At 39.4% G+C, this 12,729-nt stretch overlaps 1 protein-coding gene across 1 annotated transcript in view; it reads right to left on the bottom strand.

Moving 5' to 3' along the window:
• Nucleotides 1-426: 426 nt before the first annotated feature.
• tmeff2 (transmembrane protein with EGF like and two follistatin like domains 2) overlaps nt 427-12,729 on the bottom strand; it is a 303,915-nt gene continuing 291,612 nt past the window's right edge. Inside the window, exon 10 of the mRNA XM_031892426.1 lies at nt 427-733. Within this exon, the coding sequence (XP_031748286.1) occupies nt 637-733 (97 nt within the window). The 3' untranslated portion in view covers nt 427-636. The remainder of the gene's footprint in view (nt 734-12,729) is intronic.

The following is a 12,729-nucleotide window of genomic DNA, read 5'->3' as shown; positions in this document are numbered from 1 at the left end:
TAGTGCCGATCGGTGGGTGGCAATGACTAAGAGAGCAGACTAGGGGTAGGCAGGAGAGGGTCCTGCCTGGTTCCCCCCAATTGTTGCGCCCTAGGCAGGTGCCTCTTCTGCCTACCCCTAATTCCGGCCCTGGTGCAAATTCAACTCTTATCCAATGAGCATTCAGCACCACTACAGAGTGTGGTTGAACTGGTTTTTGGATTGGCTAAAATGGTTATTTGTGATTTAAAATTTCCCTTTGATAAACTGGCCACTTAAAATAAGAGGGGCTCTGTTATTTGCAGTAGAGTTTAAAGCCACCAAAATCTGGTTTGGGAGTGGTGGGTTGTCTGTCCTATAAAATAGCCTGTGCTTAATCAGCACACCAAAAAACTCATAAGTGTTTATTTCTCATAGATGAGTATTTATTATATATTACATATAAAATGAAAACTATTATAAACAGTTTATGTACATTACAGAAAAGAACAACATAAATTATACTGTTTCAAATATACTCATTCATATTGAAGTACAATAGTAGCACAGATTCATTGGAGTATACTACCATAAATGTTAGGCAAGCAGTTTAAATCTCTCAGTACTTTGTAGTCCAAGGTTTCATTTGAAGTTTTGCTATTATGGAAACATGCTGCTTTATATTAGACGGGTTGACGCTCTTGTTGTGTTGTCTGAACTGTAGTGGGCCAGATTTTGTTTTTGTCTATAGATTCTGTTGCTTCTTGGACATTTTCTATAAATAAAATACAGACAGATTAATTAACATTTTTGTTTCTTACATAAAACTCAAATTATTCCACAACTGTCATGGTTAATGTCATATGAAAAAAGTTATAGTAGGTCAGATGCTGGTTAGTAATACTGACAGTTTGGCTTACCAGCTCAAAAATTTGCTGCCCATTAAAGATGCATGAAGCCCATGATAGTTTGCAAATAGGAATAAATAGACAGGCCAAGCAGGATGACCAGGATATACACAGGAGTCAAAGCTGTATCAGATGATATAACAGACACATGGTTGTTAACACACTGCTAATGCACTGTTATTGGGCCCCACAGCAAGATCATTGGGTCCCCTAAACTTATACAATTTAAAAAACATATGTTACGTTTGCAGATACTTCTGTAACTTCTGTATCAAGCATTGACAACAGAGGGCAGTGTGACAGGGGCAGAAATGAATGTTGGGTTTAAACTTAGAGCATTATTTGAATTTAATACAAATACATTAATGGAACTATTTACACACCTGTAGTTACATAGGGTTGAAAAAAGAGTCCATCAAGTTTAACCCTTCCAAGTAATCCCAGCACATACAAACCTATACTGACCTATATAAAACACTCACATACATAAACCATATATACCAACATCAATACTAACTGTAGATTTTAGTAGCACAATAGCCTTGGATACTATGCTTGTTCAAGAACTCCTCCAAGCCCCTCTTAAAGGAATCAATAGTTTAAATGTTCCATACCCTTTACCAGTTTAGTTGCCCTTCTCTGCACTCTCTCCAGCTCATTAATATCATTCTTAAGAATTGGAGACCAAAACTGCACTGAATACTCAAGGCAAAATTATGTTTTCATCTCTTGAGTCAATGCCATTTTTTATACAAGACAAGATTAGACAACTAGTTATAAACAAAAATCCCCAGATCCTTTTTTTAAAGTATACCCCCCAACACACTACCATTTAGTGTGTATAATTTCTACGAATGTGCATAACTTTGTAATTGTCAACATTGAACCTCATTTTCAATTTTGCTGCTCAGTTTTTCAATTTTGTCAAATCGTTCTGCAAAGTGGTAGTCACAATTTAGTTTTGCCAGCAAAAATATAAACAGTACTTTCTATGCCCAAATCCAGGTCAATAATAAACAAGTTAAAAAGCAAAGGACCAAGGACTGACCTGTGCGGTACTCCACTAACAACACTGGCCCAATTAGAAAATGTTCCATTTACCACCACTCTTTGTAATCTATCCTTCAGCTAGTTTTCTTTCCAATTACAAATATTATGCTCTAGGCCAATATTTCTCAATTTTCTTATTAACTTTCTGTGAGGTACCGTATCAAATGCTTTAACAAAGTCCAAGTAGGTTCCTGCTAAATTAGTCTGGTAAGATCTACACATGCTTGTACAAACTTATAGTATTGCGATTTGCAATGTATTCAAGTACCCTATCCCTTATTACACCTTCCAAAAGCTTCCCTACTACTGATGTCAGACTAACAGGCCTATAGTTTTCAGGCTGAAAATGGGATCACTTTTTTAATAAGGGCACCAAATTCGCCAGTCTCTTAGCTCCATGCCAGACCTCAACGTATCCTGAAAAATTAATTGAAGAGGTTTGGCGATCACACTTTTATCCAACCATAAAAGAGCTAAGCTTGTTTAACTCTTTTACTGCCAACGACGTATGGGATACGTTGTGGTAGTAAAAGGGCTTAAATGCCAACGACGTGTCCCATACGTCGTTTGCATTTCAGCGCTGCTCTCTGAAGTGGCGGCATCTGCCGCCGCTGCAGAGAGCTTCTATACATGACAGCCCCCCTGGGCAATGTGCCAGGGGGGCTGTCATGATGATCCTGCGAGCCGATCGCTCGCAGGACCCTCCAGGAAGCAGCAGACGCAATTGCATCGCGTCTACTGCTTCCTATCTCCCCGAGGAGCGAAGGCCCACTGAGGAGGAAGCGATCGGGTCTTCAGGACAGGTAAGGAGTTTTTTTAATTTACACACTTACACACACATTTACATACATTTATACACACTTACACACATTTACACACACTTACAGCACACATTTTAGCAGGTTTTTTTTCATTTTTCACACTTTTATACACTTATTTACACTCATATACACACTTACACACTATCACACAACTTTTACACATGTACACACATGTATACACAAACACTTTGGTTTTTTTTTTCGTTTTGTTTTGTTTTTTTTTACCATTTTTTTTTTTACCACTTTGTTTTTAGTTTCTTTTACCTAAATACTGTTTATTTTGACAGCGTGACTATTGGATCAGATATTCTGACCACTAATTACGCTGTCGTGTGACTTATTTTGTTGTTTCACTGATTTGCACAATTTTTGTGGTTTTATCGCATTGTATCCCTGTATAAGTGTTCCTAATCTGTTTTTAGCGTAGCTTTGCCAGGTGTAACTTTGGTGTACAAAAATAACTTCTCCAAAAATATATGGTTTTCTGGGGGTCTCTGTATAGTTAGGGGGTCTTACTGCACATAATACGCTGTCAGGGGGCTCTGTGTGCAAAAGCTGAGTTGGCAGGCGAGAAATCCATATGCGCTATTTTTGTTTTGGGGTCAGTACATACCGCAGACTTTGGTATATCTATGCATATTGGGCATCAAACTGTTCAGTAGGCCTCTGGTGTTCCTATTTGGGGTGACTTGCCTTTGTACGCAAGAAATTGTGTGAGATAAATGCGTCAAATTGCAACATTTTTAGGCGATTTTCTGAAATGTCATAAAAACCAATAACTTTAGGAAAGCTTTGCAGATTGGTACTTTGGTGTAGAAAGGACTCTTTACCCTTGTTGGATTTGTCAGAATGTGTACTTTCCAAAAATATATGGTTTTGTGGGGGTCACTGTATAGTTAGGGGAAGTTTTGGCACATAATACACTGACGGGGGCTCTGTGTGCAAAAGCTGAGTTGGCAGGCGAGAAATCCTCATGCGCTATTTTCATTTTGGGTTCAGTACATACCGCAGACTTTGGTATAGCTATGAATATTGGGCATCAAACTGTTCAGTAGACCTCTGGTGTTCCTATTTGGGGTGACTTGCCTTTGTACGCAAGAAGTTGTGTGAGATAAATGCGGCAAATTGCAACATTTTTAGGCGATTTTCTGAAATGTCATAAAAACCAATAACTTTAGGAAAGATTTGCAGATTGGTACTTTGGTGTAGAAAGGACTCTTCACCCTTGTTGGATTTGTCAGAATGTGTACTTTCTAAAAATATATGGTTTTGTGGGGGTCACTGTATAGTTAGGGGAAATTTGGCACATAATACACTGACAGGGGGCTCTGTGTGCAAAAGCTGAGCTGGCAGGCGAGAAATCCTTATGCGCTATTTTCATTTTGGGTTCAGTACATACCACAGACTTTGGTATATCTATGCATATTGGGCATCAAACTGTTCAGTAGACCATAGGTGTTCCTATTTGGGGTGATTTGTCTTTATCTGATCTTTATCAAGAAATTGTGAGAGATAAATGTGGCAAATTGCAACATTTTTATGCGATTTTCGAAATGTCATATAAATCTGCAAACTTAGGAAAGCTTTACAGCTTGGTACTTTGAAGCAAGAAGAAATGTTTATCCATCATAGATTTGGGGGGATGTGTACTTTCCAAAAATATATGGCTTTCTGGGGTGAGCGTACTTTTTTTGTAGCATTATCCCACATAAAGGATGTAAATGTGTTGATTTTGCAGGAGCTGAAATGATAGATCATATGGGGGTATGTTCCCATTGGGGCCCCTACATGCCACATACTTAGGTAAACCTATACATATTGGGCATAAAACTGTTCAGTGGACCCCTTGTGTTCAAATTCAGGGTGTTTTATTTTGGTACCTAATGCTATGTGGGAGATAAGATGCTGCAAAGTGGAAGCTTTGAGGGAATTTTTGGAAATGTCATCAAAATTGCTAACTTTAGAAAAGCTGTGCGGCTTGGTACTTTGGAGTAGAAAGACATGGGTACCCATTTTAGATTCGGGGGAATGTGTTCTTTCCAAAAATATATGACTTTCTGGGGAGAGCGTACTTTTTACTAGCTTTATCCCACATATAATGATGTAAATGTGTTGATTTTGCAGGAGCTGAAATGACAGTACATATGGGGGTATGTTCACATTGGGGCTCCTACATGCCACATACTTAGGTAAACCTATACATATTGGGCATCAAACTATTCAGTGGACCCCTGGTGTTCAAATTCAGGGTGTTTTATTTTGGTACCTAATGCTATGTGGGAGATAAGATGCTGCAAAGTGGAAGCTTTGAGGGGATTTTTGGAAATGTCATCAAAATTGCTAACTTTAGAAAAGCTGTGCGGCTTGGTACTTTGGAGTAGAAAGACATGGGTACCCATTTTAGATTCGGGGGAATGTGTACTTTCCAAAAATATATGACTTTCTGGGGTGAGCGTACTTTTTTGTAGCTTTATCCCACATATAATGATGTAAATGTGTTGATTTTGCAGGAGCTGAAATGACAGAAATGACAGTACATATGGGTGTATGTTCACATTGGGGCCCCTACATGCCACATACTTAAGTAAACCTATACATATTGGGCATCAAACTGTTCAGTGGACCCCTGGCATTCATATTTAGGGTGTTTTATTTGGTTACTTTATGACCTGTAGGAGATAAGATACTATAGACTGGAAGCTTTGAAGCGATTTTTAAAAAAAATCACAAATTTTGATAAAAACCAATAACTTTAGGAAAGCATTGCGACTTGATAGTTTGGAGTAGACAGACAATTGTGCCTATTCTGTATTCCCCAGAGTCTGTTCTTTCCAAAAATGTACAATTTTCTGGGATAAACCTTCTGTTAGTGGAATTTTTGGCCTTGAAATCTAAAGTATGCAGTTTTCTGGAGCAGTGCTTTGGAAATTTGGTAGTGTACTGCTGGGAGTTTTTGACCTATACAAGTGAGAAATCTCCATAAAACTATATATATTTGGTATTGGCACGTTCAGGAGACATGGGACTTTCCAAATCAGTTGTATATTCGTGCATAAAATAATTTTTGTTTATAGTATGTGTGATTATATTATGGAAAATTTGATTTTTTTTGCATTTTTAGACATTTAGAAGCCTATATCTTGTTACAGAATTGGAATTACACAAAAATTCTACCATATTTTGAAAGCTTAGGTTGTTCTGAAAAAAACAATATATTTTTTTCCTGGGTAAACTAAAAGTCCCCCTGAGGAAAGGCCCCTAAAGTGAAACAGTGCAAAATGTTCAAAAACTGTCTGGCAATACAAGTTCCGCTTTGACCAAAACAGCTGGCAGTAAAAGGGTTAATACCCTGAGATGAATACCATCCAGTCATGGACCTTTGTTTACTTTTACATGTTTCTTTTGAATTTCCTCCTGAGTGATCCATGCATCAGTAGTTATATTACTAGAATTTGGTATTTATGTTACTAGAATTGGGTTTTAATTGATTAGCTGGCTCCTTAGTTATGTAGGCCGATGAAAAATTTGAGTTCATAATTTCTGCTTTTTCCCTGTTCTCATCAACAAAGTGACCCCCCTGTGATAATAAGGTACCCATCTCTTCTTGCTTGATTTTTGTACTATTTACATATTTAAAAAAAAAAAAAATTGGATTCCTTCTACTTTTAGCTGCAATACCCCTTTCCATGACTATTGTTACCAGCCTTAACACTAACACTTTAAGCCAACAAGGTTTGGGTTTGCAATGTCTTGCAAATGGGGATATACTGACTGTATACCTGTTAAGCAACATTTTAAAGATATTTTCCTTTTGTGTTTAACCCCGTGAAAAGCCTTTCCCAGTTGATACATTGCAGAGATACCCTCATCCTGGAAAATCTGCACGTCTAAAATTTAATTAGCAACATTATATAACTTTAAGAAGGGTTTGGATGGCTTCTTAGCAAGTGAAGGAATACAGGGTTATGGGAGATAGCTCTTAGTACAAATTGATCCAGGGACTGGTCCGATTGCCATCTTGGAGTCAGGAAGAAATTTTTTCCCCTCTGCGGCAAATTAGAGAAGCTTCAGATGGGGTTTTTTGCCTTCCTCTGGATCAACTAGAAGTTAGGCAGGTTATCTATAGGCATTATGGTTGAAAGTGATGGACATACGTCTTTTTCAACCTAACTTACTATGTTACTATGTTACTATATTTATAAACTTGCTAGCTTTTTTTTTACTTGCCCCCCCCATTACTCCAGTCAGCGGAGTAATGGATAATTAAAGTCCCCCCCATAATAACAACTTGACCTAGTAATGAGGCCTCCTCCATTTGTAGTAGTAGTTGAGCCATATCCTCCTCACCTATACAGGATGGTTTATAGCAGGGCTGTCCAACTGGCGGCCCGCGGGCCGCATGCGGCCCGGGACCCCCCTCTGTGTGGCCCCCCACCTGTCTGGCTGCTTTGATGGCTTACCTTTGTGTATTACCTTTAAATGGTATCAGTACTGAGATTAACTGCCCCCCTGCATTGCTCACACCTCAGATTCAGGCTGTAATCCCCCTGTATTGTTTAATCATGTGATCCCCTGTACTGTTCACACCTTTTAATGCCTTCATTGTTTTCCCCCTGCAGTGTTCACACCTCAGACATTCCCTCTGACACATCCAGCATTGTGTCACTGTATGCTGCCTGTGTGTGCAATAGGGCAGGCATAGTATGGCACACATAGGCAGGGGTGGGCAGGAATAGTATGGCACACATAGGCAGGGGAGGGCAAGCATAGTATGGCACACATAGGCAGGGGAGGGCAAGCATAGTATGGCACACATAGGCAGGGGTGGGCAGGAATAGTATGGCACACATAGGCAGGGGTGGGCAGGAATAGTATGGCACACATAGGCAGGGGGGGCAGGCATAGTATGGCACATATAGGCAGGGGAGGGCAAGCATAGTATGGCACACATAGGCAGGGGAGGGCAAGCATAGTATGGCACACATAGGCAGGGGAGGGCAAGCATAGTATGGCATACATAGGCAGGGGAGGGCAAGCATAGTATGGCACACATAGGCAGGGGAGGGCAAGCATAGTATGGCACACATAGGCAGGGGAGGGCAAGCATAGTATGGCATACATAGGCAGGGGAGGGCAAGCATAGTATGGCACACATAGGAAGGGGAGGGCAAGCATAGTATAGCACACATAAGCAGGGGAGGGCAGGCAGAGTATGGCACACACAGGAGGGGTAGGGCAAGCAGTACTCTGCCTGCTCTATGCCTCCCCTATGCTGCCTGTGTGTGCCATACTCTGCCTTCCCTATGCTGCCTGCGTGTGCCATACTCTCCCTGCCCTATGCTGCCTGTGGAAGGTGAACCTGGCAGGGGTTTGTTCCTGGAGTTTGGCATTTGGAAATAGTCATTATATGGTCCCCAAGGGGTGTAATTATATGCTGGGGGGGTTGCTGTGCTATCCACAGAAGAGGAGGAGGCATATCGATTTAAGTGTATGACATAATATAATGTTGGGATGGTCTTAAAAGCTCTTGTGATAGCATGGGTGTAGTTTAAAAAAGGGGAGTGGTCAAAACTGGCTTCCATTATCGGCCCTCCACCATGTAGGCAAGAAAAATTCCGGCCCTCGGTACCAAAGAAGTTGGACAGCACTGGTTTATAGCATACACCACTGATAATTTTCTTTGTAACCTTTAGCCCTGCTGAAATATCTACCCATATGAATTCCACACCCTCCCTTTGGTAGTTTCTTTAGCACATATGGATTTACATAAAGACAAACCTCTTCACGATTTTGAATCCCTCTGTCCCTCCTAAAATGGGTGTAACCATTTAAATTCACAGCCCAGTTGCATGTTTCATCCACCAGGTCTCAGTGATACCAATTATATCATAATTGTCAGTACATGCAATAGACTCCAGCTCTCCTAGTTTCCCTGACAAGTCATGCAGTGGAGGTTACTACTTTTCCCTCTGATATTTGCATTACGCAATGAAGAGTTAGATCTAAAGTTACTATTAGGCTGTTTCCTTTGTAATGGAGGAATCTCCTTAGCTGGTAAACTGTATGCCCCCCTGACCTTTCCCCCATGACCCCATGCTAATCCCACTGCCAGGTCTACACTAGCTTTCCTATAAAACTCTAGTTTACCCCCCCCCTTCTTGCCTAGTTTACACCTAGGGGCCCATTCATTAAAGCATGATTGACCATGAATGAGAAAAACAATTTTTTCTAATTTTTAGAACTTTTCGTATTGACCACAATAATTACGGGATATTTTTCGCATTTTGCATTAATTTGCACAAAAAAGTCATATTTTTCACAAAGACTATGACCATTTCAAAATTCATTCTAGCTTTGGTATCATGACTTTCTTTTGACCAGGTTGGAGCTGTAGAGTGCCATTGAGTCCTATGGAAGGCTTCCAAAATTCTGGCATTGAAGTTTCAAAGCCAGAAAGGTTTTCGCGCCATTTACGATCGTTCAGATACAAAAATTCCAGGAGTTTCGGATCGCAACCACAATATTTTCGTACGACCAAAAAAAGAATTTTCACGCAATTTTCGTGAATTCAGAAATTATCCTGGTTAGTCCAAATTTTTTCCAATCGTGCTTTTAATTGCCGAAAATTTGTGCTTTAATGAATGGGCCTCCAAGACTTTAAGGCGATAATTCAGAGACCACACATGATCTGAAAATCGTACAAAACTAAATCTACAGATTACCCCACTTTCCTAATACGCTTGTTCAAGAAATTATTCAAGCCACTCTTCAAAGCCATCGCAACCTAACTCGGAAGGGCATTCCACAACCTTACTGCACTCACCGTTAAAGAAAACCACCTACGCTGCTTCAAATGAAAGTTCTGTTCCGCTAATCTAAAAGGGTGGCCTCTGGTGCGCTGATTGTTTTTATGGGAAAAGAACACCCCCTACCTGTCTATAATTCCCTCTATTGTAATTGTACAGAGTAACCATGTTCCCTTGCAAATGTCTTTTTTCCATAGAAACAACCCAAACCTTGACAGTCTACCTGCATAGTTTAAATCTGCCATCCCTCTTACCACTTAAGTTGCATGTCTTTTCACTGTCTTCAGTTCATTATTATCCTTATTAAGGATTGAAGCCCAAAACTTATGTTTGCATTCTTTGAGTTAAAGGAGAAAGAAAGGTAAAAACTAAGTAAGCTTTATCAGAAAGGACTATGTAAATACAGCCATAAGCACTCACAGAAACGCTGCACTGACTTCTCTGTAAAAAGATTAGTTGTGTCTATAATACCTGTGCCAGAGACACGCAGCTTTCTGTTCTCTGCTCTTTCCTTCTCCCCCCTCCCTCAAGAATGCTAAGAACTCACCCCCCCCTTAGGAATGTGGATCTGAGCCAATCAGCAGGAAGCTGACTCATAGGGGCACATTCATGAAAATGCGAGTTCGAATCTCAAATGGCATAAATTCGGATTGGATACGATAATTTCTTAAGATCGCAAATATCATGAATATGATTACGAAAAAAATCGTATTAGTCCTGATAATATCGTATTGGCGAACTGAAAGTCACAAAATTTTCGTATCTGAACGATTGTAAAATGCAGGAAAACCTTTCCAATTTTGATCCTTCTGTGCATGTTTTTGGAAGCCTCCCATAGGAATCAATGGCACTGTGCAGCTCCAACCTGGCCCAAGGAAAGTCACGATACCAAAGCTTGAATGAATCTGAAACTTTCGTACTCGGCACGACAATACGATTTTGTCGCAAAATACGAAAAAGTCGGCAAAAATACGCTCGGAGCATTTGTGGATTAGTAAATGTGCCCCATAGTCTTACACACTGAGCATGTTCAGTTTGGTCTCCATTATACTAATATTATTGAATTTATGTAGTTAGGGTATATGGGGTTTTTTATGTCATTTTGATTTTATGTTATTCTGTGGTTTTCTTCTTTTTATATCTGTGGGAAGTAAGGGTTAACTGTGTTTAATTTTTTCCACCTGGCACTGTCTAGAGTGGCCACTTGGGTATAAATAGCTCTTCCCACTTGGGGACTGATTATGCTTCTGATGAAGTGGAGGGAGCCACGAAACGCGTTAAGCGTAAGTCCATGAGATGTACATGTGCCATTTTAAATGTAACTGAATAAAGACTGTTTTTATTTTTAATCACGTGGTGCTCCGCTTTTTGTGGAAAAACAGTTTGGTCTGCAAGTCTGTGCAGGAGTGAGGCATTATGGGAACTTTCTTTACACAGCGTTTTTGTTCCTGTTTGGCTTCAGATCTTCTGAACAGGTGAAATATGGGGAGACTTAAGGGCACTATTGAGACAACTGAAGGTATGCCTGCAGCTTGAGATTAATTAGCCTTTCCTTCTCCTTTAATACCCTTTTTAATGCAATACAGTACTTTTTTTTGCTTTTGTAGCCACAGAATGACACTGCATAAGAAGTACATTTATCATGAGAACTCACCATTTGAGTAATATGCTTCTAAAAAATCCTATAGGAATGAATGGAACATGGGTGAGTTTTTATGTATTAAACTGTAAACTCTTATTTTGATAAATCTGCCCCCAAAGGTTCTGTATTTTTCCCCATTCAGTGAAGTAAAACTGGACAGATTTGCTCATCTCTGAAGCTGATGGTTAGTGTCATTCCCTTTATAATCTCTTTCTTGAAAGCTGCACGCCATCTCTGCCAGTTGGATCTTGAATGGTTTTAAACTGGTGATGCTTTTGGACCATAAGAGAAAGCAATTGTCAATGTAGCATTTGTAAACAAATGTACTATTACCAATTAAAGGAGCAATGTGGGAGCGTTCATATTGCTCCATATTAAGATTGGCAAATGCTGGCACTACCTTTGATCCCATGGCAATGCCAGAGATCTGCAGAAAAAATGTTTCTTCAAATGTCAAATAGTTGCGTGTCAGAGTCAAATCAAGTAATTTGATTATGAATTTAACCAGGATGGATCCAGTAGGAAACTTGGATAGTGTATCCCTGCAGGCCTGTATATCATCATGAAGGGGCATAATTGCTACGATCCATGGTGACCAGCACACATATACAGTATAGTGTATAGTAAAATTATTTATTAAGTGTGTACTATCCTTTAGAAAACAACCCATGTCCTGAACTGTTTTTTTTTTTTGTTTTTTTTTAAATGATCAAGAAAGTCTGCTTTTTAAAAAAAAACAAAAGATCAAGAAAGTGTCAGAAGCGCTCTGGTTATGAGCTTCATGTTAAAATCAAAGATAGCAGTGCCCATGGCCACAATGCTAGGACATTGGTGTACTGTGTAGTGGCATGAGGTCATCATGGTTGCGTGAAATTCAAAGATGAAAGGACCCCACAGACCCAGGTTACATTGAAGGAGCCAATGCGCTTTACAACTACTAGCATGCTTGACACATAGAGGCCCATTTACTAACCATCAGATTTTTTTCCTTGATTAGGAATTTTAATGCAAAAATTCACAGAAAAAAGCTGCAATTTTTTTATATTTACTGTGCGTTCAAATGACTAAAAATCCAAATCAACAATTTGCCAGCTAAAACTTGCCAAGATCACATAGAAGTCAATGGCTGAGGTCCCATTCTTGAAGATTCTTCTTTTGTCTTGAAACTTTAGAGGTTTCTAAGTCTAAAATCTCATCTCAAATCATTACCAACCTGCTCTATTCCCATCAGATTCAAAAAGGAATACGTATTGAAAATTTTACATAAGGCTGACTAAACTTTACTTAAAAAAAAGTTGAAAATACAGGTATGTCATTCTAAGAATTATCCTATAGTTAAAGGATAAGTATGGCTGACTAAACTTTGATTTATGGTGCCCATTTTGACCTAATGTATACAGTATATACAGGTAAAGGACCAGTTATCCAGAATGCTCAGGACCAAGGGTTTTCTGGATAAGGGGTCTTTCCGTAATTAAGATCTTCATACCGTAAGTACAAGGTACTATTTTATTTTTATAGAGAAAAAGGAAATCAATTTTAAA

This window comes from Xenopus tropicalis, chromosome 9, assembly GCF_000004195.4.
Source record: "Xenopus tropicalis strain Nigerian chromosome 9, UCB_Xtro_10.0, whole genome shotgun sequence".
Lineage (NCBI taxonomy): Eukaryota > Metazoa > Chordata > Amphibia > Anura > Pipidae > Xenopus > Xenopus tropicalis.
The sequence above is the reverse complement of the archived record's forward strand: the minus strand, read 5'-3'. Positions and strand labels throughout refer to the sequence as shown.